Source organism: Catharus ustulatus, chromosome 2, assembly GCF_009819885.2.
Source record: "Catharus ustulatus isolate bCatUst1 chromosome 2, bCatUst1.pri.v2, whole genome shotgun sequence".
Lineage (NCBI taxonomy): Eukaryota > Metazoa > Chordata > Aves > Passeriformes > Turdidae > Catharus > Catharus ustulatus.
Window position 1 is genome coordinate 31,096,502 of NC_046222.1, and position 27,293 is coordinate 31,123,794.

General features: G+C 41.3%; 1 protein-coding gene across 2 annotated transcripts in view; it reads right to left on the reverse strand.

Annotated features, from left to right (window-relative positions):
- Positions 1 to 27,293, reverse strand: part of TEAD4 (TEA domain transcription factor 4) — a 51,613-nt gene that overhangs the window by 15,187 nt on the left and 9,133 nt on the right. The window contains exons 3-8 of one of the 2 annotated variants that reach the window (XM_033053432.1): positions 22,378 to 22,632; positions 6,536 to 6,600; positions 5,828 to 5,890; positions 2,204 to 2,338; positions 1,341 to 1,384; positions 714 to 769 (exon numbers count right to left, since the gene is read on the reverse strand). In XM_033053432.1, the coding sequence (XP_032909323.1) occupies positions 714 to 769; positions 1,341 to 1,384; positions 2,204 to 2,338; positions 5,828 to 5,890; positions 6,536 to 6,600; positions 22,378 to 22,384 (370 nt within the window). In that variant the 5' untranslated portion in view covers positions 22,385 to 22,632. Of the gene's footprint in view, positions 1 to 713; positions 770 to 1,340; positions 1,385 to 2,203; positions 2,339 to 5,827; positions 5,891 to 6,535; positions 6,601 to 8,114; positions 8,284 to 22,377; positions 22,633 to 27,293 lie in introns of those variants that run through there. The other variant, XM_033053433.2, reaches the window with a different exon arrangement.

Below are 27,293 nucleotides of genomic sequence, written 5' to 3' on the forward strand. Positions count from 1 at the left end.
AGTAGCTTTCCATTAGAACACCTACTGTCACAGTTGACTCATAATTTTCTTATGACTTCATTCATCATGCAAAAATGTCATTCACAAGATCCTCAGTGTACCTGTGCTCTAAATGGCTTGTCAGTCACCCTCTGCTGAGACAGCACTACCAGGAGTCATGATGTAAAAGACAAACTACCCATGTTTGGCACCAGAGAAAACATTTTCAGCTATTTTAAGAGGACTTAGATGGAGCCTTAAAGGAGCAGTGAAATAAACTGTTTAGTATCAGAATGAGATGTCACCGTTAATCTCTCAAAATGGGGAAGCTGAGAAGGAAAAGACATTTGTTATTCCCCTTAATGAGACATTAGGAATGCAATCATGCTGTGACAGAGAACAGTGTCCTAGAACATGAAGCATGGTAGAAGACCAGTGGAGATATGTAAACTTTTATTTTCTGCTGAGCTAGGAGGTAAAAAAAACCAAAACAATACAACCAATATAAAACAGGAAGAAAAGTTTTGTAAAATAAAATTTAAAAGCTTCAGCACTCCCAGTAAAAGGATGGCAGTAGGTAATAAGAGGAAATAATATAAAAAATGATTTTGACTCACTGAAATGTTTCAATTGGTTTTGTTTTTTTAAATTAACTTCCAAGATTTTTTAGAGTGCTGGCAGTTTTTGAAGGTGGAACACAATTTCAAAGGAAGGAACTACATTTCCTTACCTACCTGGTATTGGAAGTGGAGGCTGTACAGCATAAGGTTGTTGAGAAAAAGGTTTCACGCTACAGAAGTACACAAAGAGATGTGGTTAATAAAAACCCAACCAAACAAAAAAGTCTTCTTCACCAACTGTTTCCATGGATAAGATCAAGTATTTCTCCTCAGGGAGAAAGTGGCATAAATGTCTTTTGGAAATTATCTTTCTGTGTGGGCAAGAAAGGGTCATGGGCAAAGATCAGAAAGCAGTAAGGGGCCAGGACTGGACAGATTAAAACTTCCCGGCAGGTGTTCAGCAAGCCCTCCCTCTAGACTTGCTTTTCCGAGATCCCTATCAGCCTCTTAATACACTGGTGCCATTTATTTATCCTTCTACTACAAGTAGTTTTATATCTATGCAAGTGGATATAGGTCTGGGCTGGATGCCTCTTAGACTTTTAGGCCCAAATTCAGAGACATTCAACACCCATAAGTAAACACAGCTTTCAGGAGAGCTCAGATCCATTTTAACACTACTGTAAGAAAAATGAAGGTCTTAGCGTTCCACAGATCTTGTAATAGCTAATGGTGTTCCTCAGGCAGCAGAGAAAGCAGCAGAAGCACCTGCTTTGAATGCTCACATGAAGGAATACTTACTCCTGGGAAGATCCAGCTTGGCCTGGCAATGGTCCTTGCCAAAACTGCAAGAGAACAACACATTGCCAAAAGTCACCACTCTTACAACAAAGATGAAAAGGAAGGCTTGCTCTTCTCTGAAGAAACAAACTGCAAGCTCCCAGACCTTTAAGGATGTGAATGAGTTCTCTCTTCTTTCTATATTCCTGGTTTTATTCTTGTGGAGATGCTGACTGATCTTTTTTCTTTCATTCTACACATTACTAGAAACTGACCCAAAAGTGATCTCTAATGTTAAATATTATGCATGCACCTTGTGCTTCCATCGCCAAAGCTTTTATGATGCTCACTCTCTTGGAAGGACCATTTTCCTCAGGAAAGTTCCACTGGAGTTGTTTTGGAAGAAATCAATGCTCAACAAATGCTCACTAGGCACAGCTGATAGGTATGGAGATGCTGACAGACCTTCTCTATTAAGGATTTTATGTAAGGGCCATGTGATCAAAGTGCTGAGAATAAGATTGGGAAATATAAACTTGAGAAAGGGTCAGGACGGCCCAAGCAGATTTATTCCAAGAAGACGCTGGACTAAGAAAGTGATACAGACACTTAAAAACATTTCAGACAGATGAAAATCCAAAGGAACTGATTGTTCTCTCCCTTGTATCATTAAAAAAAAATACATAGTAAAACTCTATTGTTTTATATCAGTGTGAGCAAAGAATTGGACAAAACTGTTGTAGCTACATGACACCTTTATTCTACACAGATAATGCCTTTTGGTCTATTCTTTCTCAGTTCTCAGGATTTTCCTGAGCAAGTCCTAACATCCTTTTAAATACTAGAGTATTCTCAAAACTCCACCAAGGCACTGATCCACTCACCCCAGAAACAGCAGGGTAGGCTGGTCGTGTGAGACCAGGCAAGGCCATTTTACTATGGAAGGCAGTTGCAGAGATAATCTGGGCAGATGACATTGTAGCCATACTCTGCATGGCTTTATCTTTAGCTGCCTGATCCTATGAGCAAGAGTAGAGACAGAAAAAAACAGAATTATTATAATGATTAACAGGTTGACAGCTCTAATGCTCTATAACCAGAACTCCCATCAGCTTCTCTGTCAGGAACAAGCATCTCTGAAATTCTAGGCAGCAAACTCACCAATAACTGTCCTAAGAACTCTTTAAAGCTGTAATGCTGTCACTCATTACTATAGCTTCAGATATGAATAACCGTGCTTTCTGAAATGCTGGTTTAAAGAATGCTAAGCATTTTTACTTTCTGTCTAAGGGCTTTCAACCACACAGCTGAAAAGTTTTGTTGAGGAAAGTACACTCCTCATTGTGTTTTAATAATTGGTAAGATTATTCAATGGGAAAGATTCTTGATTATAAAAAAATCCCTCAGAGGACAAGGTCACAAAAAGAGATCATCATAATCACTGCAAAAACGTCTACCTCAATTTGGGACTGCATTAGTCTCAGGTAGTTAATCATTTTATCCCTATCTTCAGGGAAACTTGAAACCTTCATCATCTCCAGGGCACATATGAAGAGACATTCCTTCTTGTATTTTAACAGGACTGTAGATTTACACACAATGAGAGTGCTACAATTAGTGGGTCTGAGGTATGCATAAAACAAGCAGCATTCTTCATTTCTTCTTTCAAGGAATAAATAGGCAAAAAGAAGCACTTCCTCACATTCTGCCTTTCCTCCTACATCCCCTACAATTAATCTTTTCCTTCAAACATTCCACATTTATCTGTGTCATTATAATTACCATGGAAAACTCACAGATTAATTCATAGCTTGAAGAAACTGCTGAAAGAGGTACAATAGCCTTTGCTGTCTTCTTCAGGAATTCTCACTTCCCACCTGCATTCACTGAACTGCAGTAAGTTCTCACCCTTGGGTATCCATTCTTTCTAATCCCTCCATCTTATCTAAGGTTTTCTAAGGTATAAAGTCCAAATATCCTAATGTGACTAACAAAAAAAAAAGCAAAGGAGGCATCCTAAAAAAATCTCAATAATAAATGTTAATGTTCAAGCAGAATGACCAGTAGAAATGGGCAAGAATTATACCTCTTCTTTTTTAGAGTATTTGTGACTCCTGTTAATACCATTCAAGTGAATGGAAGAGAAACATTTTAAATACTGAGAAAGTTCCTATTATTCTCCAAAGCTATGAGAAATGTTTTCAGAATCCAGTTTAAATTATGCCTTAGGGAATAATTGAAGGATTACCTAATTTTTTTAAGGGAAATCAGTCTTTTCTGTTTTTTTCTTAATATATATAAGGACTATTTCCCATGTGCCATTGCAGAAAAGGATTTTTTTTCCTTCTCTTATTTTCTCACAAGAAAAATTGTATTTGCCTACCTGAGTTTATACATGAATTTATGGGGAAGATGCATTTAATTGTGGAGGAACTAAAAAGGAAAGAGGAAAGTATTTTACCTATTAACCTCTGCTATGTTTTTGTTCTATTTAAATGCTTAACAGACTGCTGGAAGAGAGAGTTTTCTTCAAGTTTTACCCTATTTCCCAGCTCTTTTACAGACATTTAAAATGACACCCCAGTATGTGTGGAGATGGAAACATTGCAGTTGCTACTCTGTAAAGTCATCATGTAGCTGCTCTGATCACTAGGATATAAACACGAAAATGTGCACTTGCTTTGGAAAATGAACAGTGATAGGAGAACACACAGCTGTCAGCAGGACCTTGGAAGAGGGGCAGCAGTTTCTGTGATTTCATTTCTTGCTCTATGGAAATGGCCAGCAAAAACAGTAAAGAAGTAAATGAGTTGAATCAGCGCTCCTGACTCGCCACTGCAGGCAGAAAGGAACAGCCTGGTCCTGGGGAAGGGTTCTCTGCAGGCAGCTGGGCAGAGCTCACAGCATGGCTGGGTGGTGTAAAAGGACAGCAGCCAATGGCTCCATGGAGCTCCCCAAGACACCTTCGTTCCCTGAGAACAAAACCGGCCAGCTCCTGTGAGCTAAGTGGAAACAGGCTCGGCTGACTGGCTTTTCAATCATGCCCAACCCCAGAGCTGTGACACACGAGGAACAGAATCAAGGTTACAGATGTAGCAGCAGTGACGCTTTTAACACCCCCGGGCAGTTGTTGTTTCCTGCTCGCTCTAACTTGCCTCTCCAGCAGGCCTCCACCTGAATTGACCACTTAACAGCACCACAGGTTTCAAGCTTAGGCAGCCCTACCTGGGTGCACTGAATTAGATAGTTGTAATTTGTGCCTCCTTCTCTTTATCAGAGCAGCTGGAAACACAACAGGCTAATAAAAGACACAGCACAGCTTTCTAAAATGGGGCTGGGATGTGGAGGGGGCTGTCATGGCTTAGACACAACCTCTGCTTGCAATAGAGCTGCATGCACGTCAGCACTGGGTAACACTGAGTGCCAACAGCCCACACACAGGACAGTCTATTTGCCCTGGTGCCCAGGGAGGAGCTGCCCAGGCAGCCAAGAGGAAGCACATGCTAACAGCCATCCCTCAGCTGTCAGGACAGACTGGGCTGTCACAGTTACTGTCACCTGAAGCATGGAAGATGAGGGAAGCAAACTCTCTTCCTTCCAGATTACTTATGGCCATACCAAACAAAGGTCAGTATTCACCTTCCTTCTCTGGCTGTCTCAGTGAAACATAGCAAGGCTCAGACCTCACATCCTGCTCAGCGAGCCCTTTCTGGATAGCTCACATTCTAACACGGGATAGACACCTTCTTCTGCAATTGTCGCATACAAACTTGACCTTCTTAACATTTCTGGCAATTCAGTCTGAGCACATAAACCATTTCCCCACATCAAATCTGAGTGGAAATAAATGTCAAGAGGTTCATTAGGGTGATCTTGGAGCTCTTCCTATGGAAAGGAAAACACAGCTTTGCTCAAGCAAGTATTCAACCATTATCTCTTTCTTGTTAGCTCCAGCCTCTTCAAATCAGGTCTGAATTAATCAAGGAGCAAAGTCTATTCAGTTGGCACCATTTTACCTGACAGGATGCCAGCTGGCTTTTTTGCTTCCTCTCAGCGGACAACCCCACATCACTACCTCTAATCTAGAAGAGGTGGAGCTGGTGTTCTAGTAACTGTAAGGCCACCTTTTCCCAAGGCCACCACAACATCAGCGACTGCTTACTGATCAGCATTTGGAACCACAAACCCTTCCTGCTCAGGTAAACACTCTCTGCACACTCCTAAGTCTAAGGGTCATTCAGATTTGAATGACAGCATAAACCGGAGGTAGAAATAAGACACATGAAATTTAAAAAGTTATTGTTTCTTTATTCTTTAAATAGAGTTGCTCCAGACGTCACAGAGCTTCAACAATAACGAATGTTTGCACAACATTTCCTGGGAAGAACCTTTTCCTCTCCAGCTTACTACAGTTCAGTGACTAATCTCAGGCTTTTTTAAGGCTATTCAAAGAGGGAATAGCTGACTTGGAGGGGCTTGTGTGATATGCTAAGGGATATCCATCATACCTTGAGCTTGGCTTGGATCTCTCTAGCTTTTCGCCTTGCGAGGACCTGGATGTGACTAGACACCTGCATTGAAAAAAAATTCCATGTTCATTCCAGAGGAATACTTGGTAGCCTCTTGTAGAGGTGAACATACTTTAGGCAGTTATTTAGGGTTGGGGGTAGGAGGGATTCGGGGTAGAAATTAGCTGCTTTTCTGAACATAACCTCCAGAGACATAAAATAGGATAGAGGGCTACCAAAGATGGGCCATGTAAGGCAGGTCTAGGCTGCTCAGTGCTTTGTCCAGCATAGCCTGCATATTCATTCCGAAATTACAAAGATTCCTTTTTTATCTTGTGCACCAGGTATTTTCAAAATCATCATTGCTGTCCTGTCTGCTTTGGCTGAACAAGGAATCTTCATGCAGAGAACCATTTGTGTTCCCTGAAACACTCATCAGTAGGCTAAGCAAATAAAATCATACTATTTAACAGTGGAAAAATTCATGGGTCATTATATGATTGGCAGACATGAGCATTATATATCTCCTGTAACACGCCTGAGCTGACTCTTCCTGACATTCTTATTAACCAGCTCAGCACAACAACCTCCTTCTAGGGAAGTCAGAAACCACCAACAAGTGAACAGCAAGAAATTTGTTCTCATTAGCCCACATAATCTCTAGAGATCCGAAGAAGCTAATCCTTACAGAGAAAACTGGACACTTACCTGTTTCCTTGTCCGTGTTTTCCCTGTTCTCAGCTTAATATAGCGGGCAATCAACTCATTTCGGCCTGGAAAAGAGAAATAATGCAAATACAAGTTTAGAAAGCAATGACCCCAGCAAAAAAGGTAAGTAATTCCATTGTGTATCTCCAGAAAGCAGCAGCAGGTTGATTCTGTCACACTCCTTTCTTAGAAAGGAGCTTATTAGTGGACATGGTAGAAGTCTGATTTTTAGGAGGCTGAGAGAACTGGGTCTGTTTAGCCTGGAGGACTCAGGGGCAGTTTTTAATCAATAATAATAAACTACCTGAGGCAATGAAGGACAAAGGTAGCCACCCTCCTCTCAATAGTGCCTAGTGACAACTGACACAAATTAACACATATGAAATTCTGACCAAAAACAATTTTTTTTAAAAAAAAGGAAACACTCAACCTTTTTTTACTCCAAGGGTAGTTAAACATTGGCACAGGCTGTAGTCTCCATCCCTGGAGGATACTCACAACCTACTGGACATTGCTTGAGCAGCAGGGCCAGACTAGAAAATCTGAAGAGATCCCTTCCAACCAAAAGGAGCTTGTCATTCTGTGTAACTAAGTGTCCAAGAAAATAAACAACAATGGGGAAGCACATGGAAACAGATACACAGAATTTATCAGTGTGATATAATACAGTGAATTACAAGTGCTTTCATGCTCTTGCAGGCGGACTATCCAGCTTTATTACACTGGCTCCCATGTATCACATCTAAGCAGTCACACAGATTTCATTGTCTTTCTGGAGGTGGAGGAATTAAGAGCAGAAACAGAAAGGCAGCAGTTAACACATCTAAACTCTAGGCTGGTTCAAAGCAGAAAACACAACAGAAAGAGCAGGCTCTACAAAATAATACATTTGTGGTGACCACAGGAGTATCAAGACAGTACTGCAATAAAAAGTTGGGAGTAGGAGCTGCAAGGCTGTGAGACATCTTGATATGGCTACAAGTGTTTGCAGAATGAAGCAGGAATGAACTGGGAAACAAAGCCACAACTTCTTGTGAAGTTAATTTATAGTGAAATTGTAAAACCCCAGTATTTTCTGTGGAAAGTTTGTGGTCAAAGAATTTGTATATTAGGACATCACAGACATCAAAATGCAAGCAGTAGAATCAGTATCAAACTATCAGTACTAAATATTCCAGTAATTTAATATTCCATGAAAAAGCTGTAATTTATTTTAAACTCTTACTTCACTCAATCCTGAAATAAAGTGTTTACAAGGAAAGACTGTTGAAATTGACCACTCAACCCTTTAGGGAAGGACAGGCAAAGCCCTTAATTCATCTGTTTCTGAAACAGTACAATGCAAATGTCCATGACTGCAGTTGTTCACAAAACACAACCAATGTACACACAGGGATGGGAAAGCATTTTACATGTACAGATCATAATCTTTTCCTAATGGTGTCATTGTAGCAGGTCCCCTTATTCCCCTGGGAGAAGAAACAGGTCTGTAGCTGAGAAATCAGCTCCAGCTCTTGTAACACAAATTAGGAACCGTGTCTGTGCCAGAAACACAATGCCCTGCCATGTAAGCACTGACCTCTTCAATTTCCAGTTTCTGCTTTAGCACAGTGAGAGTTTGGTGGGGGCAGATGCTGTTCTGCCACCTTCCACCTGGCTGCTCTTCCAACCCATGTAAACCATTTCCACAAAGCCGAGACCAATTACTAGCGACACATATCCACACCACCTTCGTCTAGTGCCAACAATAATATTTATGGCTTCTCAAAGCTTCCATCTGTTTAGACATGGATCCAAGCTGAAAGGTAAGAAACAACTGAAGTGATTCTTCTCAGACAGATGTCAGCATACAAGAAATCTCAGAAGGACTGTTTGACACACATCAGAAATGGGAAATGTGTTGAACAGAACAAGGCACTCAAACTCTATTATCTACAAAGAAAGAAGAAGTAAAATTTTTGTTTCAACAAGAGGGCCTTTTGAGAGGCAAGGCAAATGAGCTAAAGGAAAAGAGGAAAAACTAGCCTTGAGAAGAAGTGGATGTGGAGAATTTCAGGCAAACTTTTAATGGGCACATATCAGGCTATACTGAAAATTTGAACACAAGGGAGCGCTCCAGACACTGGCTAAATTATGGGGCAACCTTGCAAAACTAATTTAAATGGATTCTCAACCAGATACAATAAACTTTATGGAGCAAATTATATGCATAGTGTGTCAAATTAAGTAAAGAAATTATGGAAGCTGAACAGTCAGACAGAACACCATTCTGCTTTAGCAGTAAGGGCCTGCAGGGGTAATGGGTATGAGAGGATGCCATGAACAGCTCTGTGCCAGTCACAGTCAATTCCAGCCACCACCAAACTGGATGAAAATAACAATCAAACCATCAAATCCTCAACCAGTCAAAGGAGCACAAGTTACCTTCACTCAAATGTATTTTGGAAAGAGTGAGAGTCAGCAGGGACAGGAGACACATGAGGAGACACAAAAGGAACCACAAAATGAGACATGAGAATGCACAGGAGAAATACAGGATATGTAAAAGGATGAATATTGAGAAAAGGAGACGTGGTAGGGGACATTGCTGGGGATGTGGCTGAAAAAGTAATCTTGGAAAAAGTTGCTCCATGACAAAAGAACACTTTGAGGCAACTGCAGCACCCACACTAGAACAGAGACAACCCTGAAAAGACTGCAGCACATTGAAAACCTATGCAGAGATGCAAAGCAGCTAGAAACAAGGAGCACCAGAAGGGAAACAAATCAAAATCAAAGAAAAAGCAGGAACTGGCAGAAAGAGACCTTTACACAGTGACGCCAAACTCCTTCGTCACCCAGCACCTCATCAAAGGAATTAAGAGGGACTGAGTGTTAGAGAGAACAAAAGAAGGGAAACAAGAGTAGGAAGCAGGGAGGAGAGACAATAAAGTGTAGTCAAGCCTGGGAAACTGGGAGGTATTTCCATAAGTGTGCATTTAACTGTTTGTCTTTGACAACAGCAGCAATAAGAATTGCAGTTCTCTCAGGCCATGTACTTCACCGAAAAAGACTAGTGAGGGAGGAAACTGTTGCACAAATTGCAAATATTAGATGCCAGTACAGAATTTTTTTAGAAACAAACTACACAGAGAGCATTTAATTGTGGATTATCAAAAATCCCAGTCAGAGAATTCACTTCTCACATGCTAATATTTCACATACAGTCTTCCTATTCCAGAAGTGTGTCCTCACAGTTGCGTTGAAACAGAAAAGTGGTAGGTTATACTAAGCTAATAAAAATACTGGTAGTACAAAAAAAGAAAAATTTCAAAAAAGGGAAAAAAAACCCTAAACAAAAAAAACCCCCACCAACAAACAAACAGATTATTCTACAAGGACATTCATCACAGGGATTACTAAATATAGAACTATGTAATTGCTAAGCCAGTAAACTGCAGCAAGGCACTATTAAATTACCATGAATCAAAACTGCAAGAGAAGCAAGTCCTAAATGTCTTTTGTATTTCTTATCAGTAGTTAGATGCAAGCAGGTACTATGTGGCTGGAAGTCTGTAGGCTCACAGTCTGTGGAAGGCACCTTCTTTGTTTCACAACCCTGGCTGCAGGGTCAGCAAAAGACCAGCACTGCTCACTTGGCTGGAACGAGTCAGAGCTGTCATAAAACTGTCAGATGGTTCATTTTTTAGAGCCATGTAAAGTGTCTCTCAGTAATCTGATCATATGTTGTGTTCTTAGAATAACTCCCGCTGAGGTCTGCCATGGTCACCAGAACCTGCCAACAGTTGTGACTCCTCTGTCGAAACTGCGCGTCAGGTTTCACAGAGCTCCAGCCAACATTCCAACTGTGGCACAGCACCTTTATCCTTCATGAAGCCTTCCCCTTGAAAGCACGGCACAAAAAAAAAAAAAAAAGGCAGCCAAGAGATACTCTTTTATGTTCTTTACCTCTCATTCTTGTCAGATAAATTTCCAAGGGCAGCAGTTTGGCTCCCATTCAGTCTTACAGTATATTGCAAAATTTTGCATTCAGTAGTTATGCAGGAAGGGATTGCTAAGAGAAGTGAAGAAGGAGGCTTTTGGATTCTCCATTCTACACATGTGCACCTCTGAATATAACTGCAGAGAAGTTCTTTGCCTGTAAGGAAGAGGGAAAATTGAAGGGAATTCCCATCGCCACAGAAAGCATTTTCCAGTTCTACCTCAAAGATTCATGCTGACTTTCTGTTAGTAAAGGTATATTAATTTTTCTGCCTCTCATAAGCAGTATCTCTCCAAGACTTACACTTCCTCACACACCTTTGTCAAAGAAAGTGAGATCAAAGAATTCAGTGATTTCTGCAAAATCCTTTCAGTGGGAAATGGCATGGAAGTGTCTGTTTCTTGGCAGATTCTGTATCTTTCTGTACCCAAAGCAAAAATTTACAACTACCTCTAAAGTAGTTCTATAAGAGAAGTAACTATCGCAGCTGAAAGGTTTATCAAAGTGAGGTCAAGAAAGCATCTCAACTCTCATTTCAATCTCTTTTTGTCACTTAAAGGTCTCTCCTCTGGGACAGGACTATCTCCTTGAACTTATTTAATTAACTGCTGGTTACAATCAGCATAAACATAATGAACTGCGTGCATCAGACAGATAAATTTAGACAAAAGAGAGAAGGTAAGGACACCTCATCTGTCCACCAAACTTCAGTGCTTCTCTGTGCATACAAAGCAAAATGAACTGCCAACCAAGTCTTACCAGAAAGACACTTTTTAGACAAAAGCAGTGTGTGTTGGTTGCATGTCCACATGAGACTAACTACCACTGAGGTCTGCCCCATCCATAGCTCCCTGCACAGCCTTACCTCCCATCTCTCATTCCACTGCTTCCTCCTTCCTACTATGCTAAATGTCTTCTGGGACATCAGCTGTTCCAGAAATAGGGCTAAATTTTTGTCTTTTTGATGGTTATCAAGATGCATAGACATCCAACTTCTACTTATACTAATCTAGTTTTAATGCTACCTTTATTAAGACTTTCTTTTCATCACAAAACCATGTTTTCCTCACCAAAGCCTTGGTGAGAAGATTTTGTTGGTTCCTCTACTCAGGAGACAATAATGGAACTCAATACATCACTATGACCATCATACTGTGATCATTTCCTATGACCATGGAAAATCATATTGCACTGACCCATATGAAGACATCTTTGACCCCACCAGAGCAGAACTTCAGTGCTCAATAGTCAGGTTGAGTTTCCATAACAGAGTTATACACAACCAATGAATTTTATATTCAGCTGGGAGAAGAAAATTTCCTCACTCTGATCATTTATTCCCTGCTTGAATTTTCTCAGTATTAACCTTCCACACGAAGATTCTCTGAGCTCATGCAGTTCCTACAGTAAGGTGATTTTGAGATAAAGAATCAAAGAAGGATAAGCCAGTACTTCTGAAAAATATCACAACCTGAAACACAACATTGAAAGGATTAAACACCATAACAGTCAGCTCTTCCCCAAAATATCTGTTTTCATCATTTGACTGCACAAGTTCTGAGTTCCTCCCTCTTCTGAAACGATAAATTCAAAGCTTTATTTACTGGGCAGAATGCACCAGTCAAGCCCCTCACATGGCATTCAGGTGATTCATCTGTCTGATGTTCAAAAAACTCAGTTGTCTCATTTACTAACTGGTCTAAACACTGAAACCCTCTCTTGTCTTTTGCTGGAGAAGTGTTTACTCCTATCCTCTGCCACTGAACAGCCTAAATTCAGCTAGAAACACAAACAGTGCTATCACTATTTAGAAAATGCTTTTTCTTTGTGGTCAGTTTAAGGTGCTTCACACAAGGTATATGGTTCAGGGATAATAATTATAGACCCTGCAGATTTGGGGAAGCCTCTTACTGGTTCCAAACAAGTACTTGAGATAAATGACAAGTCATGCACCATGGGCACAGTTAGAACACTCTGAGGAAGTTCCCCTCTCCTTAGCTGGTCATTCCTCCTCCTGCAACATTCCATCAACTCCTGTGTGTAGCTGTACCGACTAAATTGATGGGAAAAGGGATGGGGGGACAGGGGAGGAAAGACTAATATACACCACTCTAACTACCAATAATTAAAAATAAAACTCCCTGGCCCCATTTGGATTTTGTTGTTGTTTTGTTTTGTGTTTCCCCTCATCAACCTATTTTTTACTGGATGGTGAACTAGTTACATTTTGTGGTCACATTAACCTCAGCAATGGCACAGCAAAGAACAGAGGAAGAATCGGTGCAGAACTTCTTAAACCAGTTTTGCCACCAAGAAACTAGCCTGGGACTATGCTCCACTAACCCTCACCACACAAGCAGGCTGGTAAGAAAATGGGCAAGGCTCGCATCATATGTCCTCAAGGCTAAACTGCCTTCTAATTACTGCCCCAAGGGCATGTGGAGTCACTCCTTGTAAAGATGAGCATTTTCTAAGGTACAACAACATATGCAGGCAGAAGTCACTCCCATCAGCCTAATGGGAAGCGGTCCAGGCTGTGCAGCTCTTCACCACACCTAGTCTTTAGTGCTTTTCAGTGCATAAATGGAATCTTCTCATCAGCTGTGTTTTCCCACATTATCGCCTCAGACCATAGAAATGTAAGTTAATTCATCCAATAAGTACTCTTCCATATTCAGGTTAAGGGCTGCAAAAAGGAGTAGAGCTGGGACTTGTCCTGGTACTTTCCCAGGGTTAAGGACTGATAGAATCCTACTGAAAAACGTTTAGATTCAGTTTGGCTGGGAAATCCCACAATCACACCAATGTAGCTGCATATAGTAACATGAGTTCTTCATATGCCAGAGAGCGTATCAGGTAACACCTGAAGGAGCCAATAACAATGGAAAGGCATGTCAAACTAACAGCTTTCAGTCTCTTGGGACACCTGAGAACGACCTCATTGAGGCACAAAGACACTTTACTCACCAAGGCTTCGGGTTCAGAGAAACTTGGCTATTGAGGATAGCACTGAAACCAGCGTTTAACTGCAACAGTTAAATTTTCCAGTTACCATCAGCCCAGGTTCTACATTACAGACTTGGACATCTGCTAAATTCTTCCTTAGATCAATAAATGTCTGCTTATTTTGGTATCTTCTAATAACTGTGGGGCATCTGAAAACTATTCTCGGTGCAGTCTTAGGGACAGCAAAAACTTCAGCCTTTCTACTGATTTTGTGGTCAGCTGCCCCTGCCAGCACCAACACCACAGTTTCTGGCAGATTTCTGCCCCAAGTGCTAATCTTTCCATGTGCCCAGATGACAAGATGACCAAGAACTCAAAGGTTCAACTACAGCAGAAATCAGAACTAAAAGGGGTCTGTGAGATCTGTGCAGCCACTTGTTGCATGACCAGCACAGACCAGGCAGTTCTCAGGGCAGCTGCTCTGGTCTGGCTCAGTCCTTAAGGAGCTATGACTGCTTCACTGAGCACCTAAGACAACACCATGGGACAACAGCCAGCCCAGACAAATGACTGAGAATTACACAGCAGCCTTGAGGAGAGCAAAAGAACCCAGAGACTGTTCTTGGATTATATAAACAAATGAATACTGATTTTTTTAAAGTGGAATGGCTGCCACCACTCAACTACAGTTGAAGGCTCATGATTTACAGTGTAGTCATTGCTTGTGATCACTTTAAGCCCTCAAGTTATAGATTCAGCTTAAGCAAATGCCTGGACACAAACGTGGCTGCCTTTCCTCTTCCCTCCCCACCTCTCACCAGACTGTTCCATGGGTCAGTTCAACTCTAATCTGGCAGAAATGTGTCCAGCTAATTTTGTCAACATAGTTTGCTGTCAGTTTAGCAATCTAACATGTATCCACAAGGAGTCTGCTAAAAATTAAGTCTGCCTAAAGCACAGGAGCACAAAACTGGAAGCAGAGCAAGGGAGAAAGGAACAGGAATGGGCAACTCCCTCTTTTCTTCTGCTGTGAACTGTAAGGTCATCTCATCATTTCTGAAGGAAGTATACTCTTGGTCTCAGCACAACAGTTCCACACCATCCCAACATTTTACAGAGTATGACATCTTTAACAGTTATTCTGGATAAGGTGAAAGAGAACAAGAACAGAAAAACCTGGCAGAAACAGAGATTAAATAATTGCATAGACACCCAGGGACTGGTCTGGGTAATAGCTGAATTCTACAAGATCATGAAAATTCCTTACGGTAGCTTGGATATTCCCTAGTTCCTTCCCATCCTGCTCTCTTTCTTCTAACACTGGCACAATTCTGTTGTAGATTCTTTAAGTACCTGTTCCTTGACTGAGTTTACAGTGTAAGTCTGATAGATAACTGGGCACCCATGATTTCAGCGGGGGAAAGGTGGGAACAGGAGGATGACAAAAGTATTTAAGCTAGAGATACCTAAAAATGCACAGGGATCCAGAAGGAAATTTGCACAATAGCTGGATGCTTCAGCTACCTTCTATATGAAAGTTTCTATATCTAGATTTGTCGAATCACTTTCCCACAACTTTAGCCACAAAGGATCAGACTAAAAATGAACACCTCAACCACAGCTGGATTTGCCTCTGGGTCCAGGAGCAGATGAGATGATTTTTTAAGGTCTTTCCCAGTGCAAATTTCTGTGATTCTACAGCCAAAGCTGATGATGCCGTGTTTATATGCAGGAATGCTCATAATCCCCAGTCAGGGTTGAAAGCAACACTGAACTGAATGCCACACGTGGTGGTGTGTTTCCCTGCAACACTGGCACTCACAGAAATGGGCTTGTGTCTGCAGCACCTGCACTCACCAACTTGGGCACTGCTGCTGGGTGACCTCACCAAGCATTGGTCACGCTCCTTGCACTCCTGCCCACAGACTCCAAACAAAGCCCTGGGAAAGGCGTTTGCAACTATTGTACAAATTAAGCCCAAGAGGGAAGAAGAGTGATTCTAAAGGCATTTTACATGGAAACAGTGTCATTTCCTGTTCAAGAAGCCAGAGACAGAGCAAGAATCTGTCTGTTTATGTGCATGGAGTGAGACTGAGAATGTGAAGAGTACCCAGAAGATGGGTCACAAGTTCAAGGTGACAGCAATAAGCAACAGCTGCTGGCTGTGCACCCTTCAGCAGCAGGTGTACCCAGGCCCCAGAGGTTTCACTCAGCTCTGCCAGTGACCAACAGATTTACAAGACCATCTGTCTGGGCACAAACTGCACACAGCCTTCCCAGTTTCACTGCCCAGATCTTCACCACACACAGACAATACAGGTTTTGTTATGGATTAGCTAATGAGCAACTGTTTAAACCAATAGACAGCCCTAGCTCTCCTGTGCTCATTATCTGGACCCTACATGAATGAGAATACTGCTTGTTCTTTTAGCTGTAATATTGGCTTTTTCTGAACAAGCAGTTTCCCTTCACGTCGGGCACTAGGAAATGGAAAGATTATGTTGTCTCACACTGGTTTTGCTTAAGGAGTAAGGAATGCTTTTGTAAGAGATTTAAAAGAAAGTTCATGTTATAAGTTTTTCTTACTTGCACTGAAGAAGTAAGGAACTTCCTTTTTTCCTAGGCCAAGTCTCCACATAATCTACATATTGACGTTTTCAGCTCCTTCTATGCACACCCTTTCTTGAGAAATGCTGTCATCCTATTCTACTCAGTGTTTGGCTAATTGACAGAAGACAAACTCTGAGAAAGCACTCCTGGAATTTACCTAGAAGTCTGCTCTTTTTGTTTCAGACCTAAGGAAGGGCTCCTGTTAAATAAACACGCTTATGTCACAAAACCACAGGTAGTATGAATCACAATACTAACAATTTACAAAAAAATGCAGACATTTACAGTGTAAAGCCACCTAATGCTCACTCTTCTCTTGTTTCCTGTGAAAACCATAGCAGTTCCCATCTGGAATCTTCTTCTCACTCAAAACACAGATACACATGCGCACATGCACACACACCATTCTTTGGGACTAGTTTTACAAATACAGTCCTTGTAGTTTTGTCTGATAGAATTTTAAAAGTTCCCAACCACAGCACTTCCATTATAGCTCTTCAGAGGAGATCCCTCAGCACTGAGCACCATGTTGTCCTGAAGCCTTTGCTGATATCCATCCTGTATTTTCTCTTTCTCCCCCATTAATCCTAGTCATGCTCACATGTTCCACATAAAATCCCTCTCCCTCCTAAATGTTAACACCCTTCAAATATTTTTAGACTGTTATTATGTGTCCCCCCACCCTCCACCTTTCAGTCATCACTTAGCCAAGCTATGTATATTTAGCTACTTTAATCTTTACTCCTAAATCAGTCCCTTCAACTCCCAGAGCTCAATGTTAAGTCTGGTATGCTTGCTCTTCTCAGAACTCACTCCATGTTTTTGAGATCTTTCTGTTTGCAGAAGCCTGTCCAGAAGATAGCTTTACATGCACTTGTTTTAAAGAGAGAAGAAACCCAAGTCACTGGGCCCTATTAAATTTCATTTTCCATATCTGGTTTTTGTTCCCAGATTTTGAATTCAACCTAAATTTTTAAGTATAAATGAACATTTGGTATTTGTAAGATTAAATCAGCAACTAATAGTATTGAACCCAATTGTGAACAAAGGAAGTGGGTTTTAAAATGTAAAAGAACTCCAAGGCTTTTCAAAACTAAACTTTTCAGAAAACCACTGGAAATCTGTAAAATTATCCAGAAAAAGAGCAGAAACAAAATAATAACATGCAACAAGGGAAAAAGCTGAAAAATGAAATAGAAACAGTCTCTCAGTTAAAAGGTGGGTGAGTGGATACACCTACAAAACATAAAGCTAACCTACTTAATTAGAAATCAATTTTTTAAAAAAAGTCAAACCAAGTGCCTTTCTGACAATATACCACTGCAAATCAACTCTATCTTGGAGAACTACTAAAAAATTTATGTTTAAAAATTAAAAAGTCAAAGGAAGAGCCATAAGGGTAATGCAATGGTGCCAATGAAGGAAGTTACACATGATGAAAACTCTACGGCTGCGGACATATACAATGGGAAAAATGTTGTACTACACAGCTCACTTGGTTAAGCCTGACATATATATGGGACTACAAAGCTGCTAAAAATCAAAAGGGACAGGAAAAATATGTGCCTTTTTTGAACCAACAGAATGAAGCCCCCACAAAAAGAATCACAATAATTTTGATAACATGTAGTACACAATAAAATTACTACTATATTTATGTTCAGTACGAAGTATAGTAATAAGATGTTAAGGAAAGATGCCACAGCCAGTACTATTAACTGCAAGAAGATTCCTGGTGGGGCAGTATTTCAAAAGTGGCAAATTTCTCGATATTCAGGAAATGTTTAGAATTCATGCAAAAATATTTCTTTTTATGTTTGCATGGAGAAAACAGCAGTTAAATTGACAAAGAGCTTAACACAAAGAACCATAAACTTGGCATACAAAGGAGATAGAAGGAAAATTGTGACTGACAAACTCCAGCAGAAGTTTAACCCACTGCTAATGTCTCCAGAAGTCTGGCTTTGTCTAGTCGACAACAAAGAACCAGAGCCACACAAAAGCATAGTTGAAAGATGACTGAGTGAAACAAAACCTCATTATTAAGCAACTCCCAAAAACATTACACCTACCATCAGAGGGGAGGGCAAAGTCTGCATCCTGACCAATTGCCCATGAATCCAAGTTTTGTCTGTCTTTTAGTGTTTAAAATATGAGATTCCTTTTTTTTTCCAAAATCATGGGATAAAGGGCTGTTCTAGAATTCACAAGGCTATAATAATGGAAGGGATAGGAACTTCAGAAGTATCTCTCGGAGGGATATCACAGTGGAAATACAAATTTTGCAATTACCTGGAACATTCTGTTCAGTGTCAACAGAGCACATCTTCAGCATATTCCAATAGCTTTGATTGAAACATCATCAGGTAAGATGCTAAACTACAATATAGAGGAAAGCATTTGAGGCCTGTCATCTTGAAGGTTTCCATATTTTAAATAGCAACCATGATTCTTCCTCCCATCAAGAAGAAGTGTTTATGAACTGGGACAGGCAGTGTATGTTTTATGCTTCTTCAGATTCATGCGTTTGCTTTGCAGTTCCACAGTTCTGCAGTTCTATTTGAGGTTGGGGAAAACATTAAATGATAACCTATCCCTTTGAGATAAAGGTATTATCTTGCAAATTTACCTAGTCATTTCAGAATAGGGGTGGGAGGTACCACCTGTGACCTGGTAGCTTTTAGCATCAGACTGACCTTTCATCCCACCTTAAGTCACATTGTAAAAGCAAGACTTGGTGGTCCACTGCCTGCTCCAAGTTTTTCCATAGTTGACTGTCCTTCTATCACTCAGCCTCTAAGCTTTGGACATCTTTAAGTATTTCCTATAAGCAATTCACAAACAGATGGCATCAGCCTGGGAGATGGATGACTGCCCCCAGCTGTCTGCCCCTCCCTGCTCAGCACAGAAATGGCTGAGCTGTTTGAAAAGCAGCTGCTGAACCAGTGACTCCTTCAGAACGGCCATCTAACAAACTGCCACCAATTCTAGCCCCTCTTGCAAAAAAGGTGCTCCAAGCCAAGTGTTCTTGCAGTGGAAGGGAACACTGGACAGCTAAGGTAATAATTAGTTTTTTCAAAGATCTTATTGTCTCTCTTGTAATGTCAAAAAAGCATCATTTTGCAAGTTACTATTTCTTATTTCTCTGCTCTCAGTAATTCTCTGCTCTCAGGTCTATTTAGCATCTCCATGCAAAGCTCACAAAGGTACTAAAGCTTTTTCCCTCTCCTTTCTCTACATCAATTCTGAAGATGCCAGGAGATACACAACACCTAATTCTGTGACAGTTTATTTAGAACAAAATGCTACACATACGATTGCTTCCAAGGAAAAACATTGAAGGAAAACATAAATGACAGATTTGTAATACTGTACACCCACGGTGTTCTAGAAGGCAACACTCATAAAATTATTCTGCAAGACCTTAGTGGTACCAGAGAAGTCACCAGAGCAGAAAGTGCCCCAGACTCAATGCTGTCAACACAATGATTAGGAGAAAGGACAGCATTCCATATCACACAAGACAGCTGCTTGTGCCTTAAGCAGGTGGTCAGCAAAGCCTGCTGGAAAGGCCAGTGAGGGCTTGCACCCAGAGCAGGCTGTGGCACGAGCTTACTCATTCAGGATGCTGCCTCCATGCAGAAATGGAACAAGGAAAAAGATAATGAAAGGAAAGGCAGCAAAGGAATCGAGACACAGATTATCAGTGTACAGAGAAGAGCTTGATTGACTTTGGTGTGAAGATGGAATAGTGCTCACTAAACAATCAGCTGAGTGTTGTCTAAAGAGCTGCAAACAGCTGGACTTTGAAGAGGTATGGAAACATGAAACACTGTTTCTGTACAATATGAAATGCATTTAAGCAAAACAGTACAAATTCTTCATATTGCCTCAGTACAACTGAGCTAAAAACTGCCAACTTTGAACTGACAACAGGTTGCCTCACAAAAGATGAGAAGCATATAAATTGCACATAGAAGAGGTTCTGAGACCTGGAACACCTTGCCCATAACACCAGTACCACACGAGCCACTCCTCAATCAGAAATAGCAAAATGGTCCCAGTTTTGTCAGAGGAAAGGGGCATATACAGCTCTCTGTAACACCTCATCCCTTGGTCCAGAGAGCTCTGTGCAAGTCAGTCACAGAGTGGATAAATAACCATCCCTTCAGAGGCAGGGCCAGCTCTGCACTGAGCCTGCCCTGTTCCACAAGCTGGCTTGTGAGCACTGAAGATGAAATCAGGGACTATATTTATTCTCCCTGCCCGGTCATATCTTTCTATAGATCCCAGACAGGGCCCCACTTCCTTGGCCTGGATCCTGGAGACGAGCAAGCAAAGGAGGGCATAAATCAGTGCCTGGGTTCTGTCAGGAGCACACTGAACCAACCATCCACACTAGGAACAGGTGCACTGAAGGCAAGCAGGGACACTGTCCCATTTGGACTAGTGGGGGAGGGCTTGCAGAAAAGCTCTTCATTTCTTCTCCCTGAGCCTACCCTAAATTTTTCACCCTGCAAGAGGGTTATTTACCATCTGCAGTTCACGAGTCCAGTCAACTAGGTGTGTTCCACTTAACACCAATCCATGCTAAGTCAGCTGTGTCTCACTGGTTTCTGTATCCCTTTGTGCTTCACTTTAGCTCTCATTTATTTTCTTTCTCTTCTCTTTTACCCTCTGCTCTGACACATTCACTCCAAAGCTGAAATACTTCAGGGGCCATGCAAAATGTTCAGTAAATTAATACAGTCTTAAAACACAACTGTAATTTTTCACCAGTAATTTTAAAAGTCACCCATCGTGAAAAACAGTGCAAACAGAGCAACAACAGGCATGTCACTAGTGCGTGCTTAATAACCATGGGGTGGATTCTCAAATAATATTTTAGTCTGAGTAAATTTTAAGCAAGTATCAGTCCCTAAAGATGCAGTCTTACTTTAACCTCAGTCATGGCTGCTCATTCCAAACCTCACCATCCTTTCTCTAAATAACCAGCAACAAGCAGCTGGGCAGTATCCAAATTAAAGTTCACTTCTTTTCCCCTTTCTGACCTTGTTAGTTTTAAGCTGGATCAGTTCCCCGGTTGGTTCCATAGAACTACAAAGACGTCTGTGCCGGCACAGAGCAGGAATTGATGTCTGCCTAAGAATACTGGCCCTGGATTAGCCCTCAGGGTGATCAGTCTTACCCAACCTATACTACTCTTCCCAGGTACAATGATGTGTGTACCCAGTAAAACCATCCACTGTAGATAAGGCCATGTAAACAGACCCCACCCACGCTCCCACAGAGCAATCCATTCCCTTGCTCAGGGAACAATGGCCTGATGGGTGGACAGAAACCTGCAGAATGACTTGTGAAGTGCTCTGCAGGAAGCTCCGGGGCATGCACAGAGCATCCCATGATGGGGGCCATGAAGACCCGCAGATTCCAATGTATGGGGTGGGAAAAAAAGCAAGCACTGACTGGGTAGAAAGAGGGCTGTCTTCCATAAGATCCTTGCTAGTGTCCACCTTGGGACTTAAAACCAAATACTGGATATTCAACCTTTGCTTTGCATTTTAGTCACAGAAGTACCAGGTGGCTTCTCAGCTAGAGAATCTAAGCAAGATTTTGTTAACAAAATCAAAAGAAATTTTAACTGTGGAAAGGTCAAAAACCCAATTCAAAAGCATGTCTGCCACACATAAATTTGACTTCTGCTGCAGCTGCAAGTCAGAGCCTCTCTGTATTCAGGGCTGGGTATCTAGTTAGTTAGATGAGAAGAGCCCACAGGTGCAAGATACTTGTGCCAGGATTATGAGAAGGCAAACTACAATGAAAAGAAGTACACAACTTTCTGCCTTTAAGATCTGGAAAGAGTAACTGGTTAACAAAGTGTAGGTGTTTGCAGAGCAGCAGAGCCATTTGAGGGTTAAGGAGCTGAACTTCTGTCCTGCAGCACCAGACATGCAGACCATTACCTGTTCTTACCTTCAGTAAGAGCAGTGAAGACAGCAGCAAGAGATACCATAAAATAAGGGCTTTGTCACACCATGAAGCCATTAAATTTATATAAAGATTAGTTCAGTAGCATGCTCAACTCTGCAATCTACCTTATGGCTATCTCCCTGAAAAAGATATCTATAACTCTTTCTGCTCTGTGAATGACAAAATCTTCACACCAATTCTCCTAAATACAACTAGAGGCAACCAACAGCACCAGCCTGGGAACACCCGAAAGGAGGGAATTTAGTCAGAGCATCACTTGGGGCACAGGGCAGGCTGCCTGGAGCACCATGTAAAGGCCTCTCTCTGTCCTTACCATACATCTTGCCTTCATCTGACAAGATAATCTTGCGCCGGCCGCATGGCGGGTAGATGGCTAGCGCTTCCTGGAAGCTCTGCTCGATGTCCGGACTCCACACGCCCTCAGCATCATTGTCGATGGGTTTGTCCAAGGCCTCGCTGCCCCCCGAGTCGTTGCTCCCCTCAGGGGAGGTGGGAGAACTCCACTCGTTGGAGGTAATGGTGCCAGCTAGAAACTCCAAGGTGCCACGTGGAGGAGCAGACTCAGAACCTGCAATGCAAAAAAAATCCCACCGGGCAGTTAGGAACCCTCCTTGCTAGGAAAAAGGAGATACTAAAGCAAAAAAAGTTTTAAAAAAATCTCAGTTAGGAGGGGGTTTAATTCAAGTTTATCTTAAATGAAAACCACATGTTGGGGTTTTTTTTATGTTGAGATGAAAACCTTTTCTATAAATCCCTGGTAAACAGCCTGCTCCAATCTCTCTTCAGTTCATTAACTCTGTCACTTCCCAGTTCTTCTCAGGAGTCTTCTCATGTCTTTATCTCTTTTATTTCTTTCTCCGTGCTCTGTCATTATTTAACTTTCTGAAACACACATAGAGGGATTCAGTTTGTGTGAAAGACTATGCAAAATAAAGCAGCGATGAATTATCCAGTCATCACTGAGCACTGGGGTTGAGATTTTCTTAGGTACTGTTTCACTGGATCAGTCTGTAATTGGTGTCACTTCTAACACTGACATTTCTTCTCAAGGATCAGCTGTGCTTTTAAAAAGCCATTCCTGGAGCCAGACAGTTTAATGCAGTGTCTTCCAAATCCCAGCACCATATCCTGGCAGGAGCAGAAGGCACCCTGAGTACAGGGATGACAGCACCAGATTGCAGGTCAAGAACCAAGGTGCTTAGCCTGTTGTTACTGCTCATCCTCAGAACGACATTGGGCAAATTCCTTCAGTTTCCTCTGCCTCTCTGCCCCTTCATCATTTACTAGCCCCAGGCTATTAGATTTGCCACTGGGCAGGGGCAGAAATTGGTTTCTCATTGAACCAGGCAGCTGCTAGCTCTTGAAAACTACAATAAATTATAGTCTACTTATAAATGCTTACAGGAGAGGCTGAAGCCTTTGAGTGGAGCTGCTGAAAACACTCATTGAGAAATTGACTTCGGACCACACAGGCACTTCCAGTCAAGCAGGCAGGAGACAAACGGCTTCTAAAGACACAGATCATTCTCCTGCCTTAATCCCAAAGCTGTTTGTTTATCATTTTAATAGCTTTATTATCTGGGCTACAAAGAATGTTCACAAGCCAGCATTTGAGAATCCAGGAGCAACAGAATCATTAAGCCTGCACTGAACATGAGTAAGGAGAGAGGTCTGATATGACAACTCTCTAGCTCAGAAATATCACAATGAAAATGTAAAAAGGAACAGAAGAGAAATGTGGGAGTAGTATTTGTCAAAAACTAGTTATATAAAAAAAATACATGCAGTTATGCCATGTGCCCTAGTTGATACAGGGGGAAAGCAGTTCATTCATTCAACCTCAAAACTTCAAAAATTCAGGGCCCATAGCTCCAGAAACTTTTCTGATAAACTTTTTTCAAGTCTTTCTTTAGTTTTTTATGTCTTTGGGTTTTGTCTTTTTTAAGTCCTCGCCAAGGCCATAATGATCAGATTTTTTTTAATAAAAGCTGAAATCCTTCAAGAACTTAAACATTTCAAAACATAAAATGGTAAAGGTTTGACAACACTGGCTCTCAGAAGGTTTCACTGCTCCTTAATTACTTCAGATGGCAGCAGATACATATTTTACATCTCCAAAACCCACCAAAACCAAAGAAGGCATGTAAGACAATACTGTGCCGTTGACTAATTTCAATATAGCCAATATAAATCAGACAAATAATTAGACACTGTGTACTGTGCAGCGTTTTAACAAGTGGTTCAGAAAGACGTTTAGAAAACCTAGTATATGACTTATTTCCTGAGAGAGTATTTGAAACACACAAATCACTGGAATGGCTTACCACGGCCCATCCATCCATTTCAGCACCTACACGAGATTATTTCAACCCCCTTGATCCATGGTATACAGTTTCAAAGCTTTAATGAACATGGAAAGAAATTATAAAATGGGAGGTGAGAGGGGCAGAGAGGAGAACTCACACTTGGCTTTTACCAGTGGGACAGACATCCCACACACACTGTGCATGGCATCAAGGCTGGCAATGTGACTTTAAGAGACCCTGAAATGAGGGGTAACAGTTGCTTGCCTCGCCCAGCATTCCCCCCTTTCACTGGCAGATGCTAATAAAAAATTACATGGGTATTTGAGAGATAGTCCTGCTGGGGAATCAGTGTAGAGGAGTAAGCTTTTCACAGGGAGACACTGACAGGGAAAGAGAAGTTACCTATTCCAAATCTTCCTTTCATATTTCCCCAAGCATCCCAGGTCACTGGAGGCTCTGCAGACCCACCACAGTTAACACACATTAAAATATCCACAAACACAAGGCCCAGGCTGGTTTTAACTTGTGATGACAGGCTGAAAAATGGAGGGTTCAGAATGAAACCCAAGGTGTGACAGCAAATGTATTCATCATACCACCTGCACTGGGAGCTGCAAATCTCACAGGAGCGTCACACCAAGGGCAAACATCTCCAACTATGAACTACAGGACTCCCAAAGCCACAGTGACTGGAAGCTACAGCTCTGCTATCAAGCCAAATCCCCATGCAATGTACACAGGAGGCAAAAGTCATCTCCTAGGGAATGAAGGACCATCATGACCATAAAAAAGCATCTACTTTGAATTCAGTAACTTTCATTTCCTTAGTGTCCATGCCGACACAGGGGAATACCTAGCAGATGATTTCACCATGGCACACTCAAGCTGAAACTAAATAAATGTATCTGAAGCATAACTCTCCTCTTCCCACCACACTCACACCCTGGGAGCTGTTGCAGGATCATTTCATATTTTGCAAGGCTCAGCATCTGCACTAAGTACTTTTGGTGGCACAGGAAAATCTGGGTCCATTCTAATCTAAGCTCCAGAATAACTGGAGGAGAAAACATGTCCTATTCAGTGCAGTGTCAACTCTCCAGACTCAGTTCTTCAAACCTTAAAGAAAAGTTGCACTGACTTGAGCAGATGTCGTTTGTACATTAAGAGAAGTCCACAAAGCAAGAGACAGAAGATGTGAACTTTCTCTCATATTGGTGTAAACCAAGGGAGATGTGGAACATAATAGCAGTGACAGAAGAATTTACATAACTCTTGAAGTGACCAGACACTTTTTTAAGTGCTTCTTACTTTTCGTGCCTTGCCCAGCAATGTTAGTTTTATCTCAAGCTACAACTAGGTCAGCAAGAACCAATATGTGCTATTGTGGTCAATCCCAACTTTTCTACACCTTGGGTCCTGATTCTGCTTTCCCTTCTTGGTACTAAAGCTATTCCTAATGGATGATGAAAAATGGGGAACCATACAGAGGATAAAATCAAGGAATGTTTGGCCATCTCCAGCTAAAATCTCTGTTATTACTGATTACAGAGCACACTAGCAGAAATTTTACTTCTATTTGATAACTTCTGAAGAAATTCCATAGACTGAAATGGCCACGGAAATCCTTATAACTCTATGCCTCTAGACCACTAAGATGCCAAAGGCTTAAAAGGCCTGCAAAGATTTCTTAAATAATGTTGCTTAACTAGTAAGCTCCATGTGCAGTCCCAGGCAATAGTCTGTGCCAGAAGCAACAGACAGTAATTCAGGGAGTCCTGGTTGAGTGCTATCTGATCTGCTGGTCTCTGCTTTGGCTAAACACTTTCAAGCCTTCTGTTTCCTAAACCGTGTATCTGAACTCAGTGGTGGCCAAGATGACCACTCATTAAACTAAGAAAAGCAGACTAAAAAGAAGCTGGGAGCTAAACCCTGTGATAAGTGACTTTATTAGGATGGCAAATTGGAAAACTGGCAGTGGAATCACTTCCCATTGAATGATCAAGCAGGTGAAACACAGAGGATTTTTCAGAATCATGAGAATATCTTATTTATAAGAAAATAAATAAATTAGATATGATTAGAATAAATTAGAATAAAAAAATAAGAAAAGTTTCAATAATGTTCATTAGTAACTTCTTTAACAAAATACAAATGTTTCAGTTAGCATCTACTTTCCATTTGCTTCTGTCTTCCATTCAATAGTAGCTACATGCATACAGCCTGGTAACTTTAATGGTGATTTCTATTACTGAATTTTCTAATATTACTAAATATTTTAGTACTTGTTAATTTTTTTTAAGTTCTGCCTGTGGAAGACTTTGTAGTCACAAAGCTTTCTTCTGATGTGGAGGGAATTTGATTCCGAAAGCACTAAACAGACATCCCAGACGTGCTCAATTCCTTTCCCGTCTGAATTTCCTCACCAGGCACAGTTCTTAGGAACAGAGTACTCAGAGGATGTTGTCCCACATTCATAATAGAAAGTTTTGCCAGGTCACAGGGTTTGGTGTTTTCTCTCCTGGGATTCCCTCAGCCTGAACTTATGCCTCACTCCTTGGCTTTTGTACTTCTGTGATTGTACCTTAGTTTTCTTTATTCTGATCTCACTCTTATTTTACTGAGAGATGATTAATTATCTTTTTCTGTAGGGTCCACTCATGGGTTCTCTCCCAGGTTCAAAGACACAAGGCCCTTCAGAGCCCATGCACCTCCTCACCACAGTATCTCTACCTTCCTACCTAATGTTTCCTTTCCCTCTGTCCAAATACTGTTTCTTATGCACTCTTGCTCCCTGTTTTTCTTTCTGCCATCATCATTTCTTAATGAGTTGCTCACAAAGCAAAACCATGGAGAAAACACAAAAATCTTTCAGCCCCAGAAGCTTTGGTTTAAGTGTTCCAATTCTGATAATTTCAACACTAAC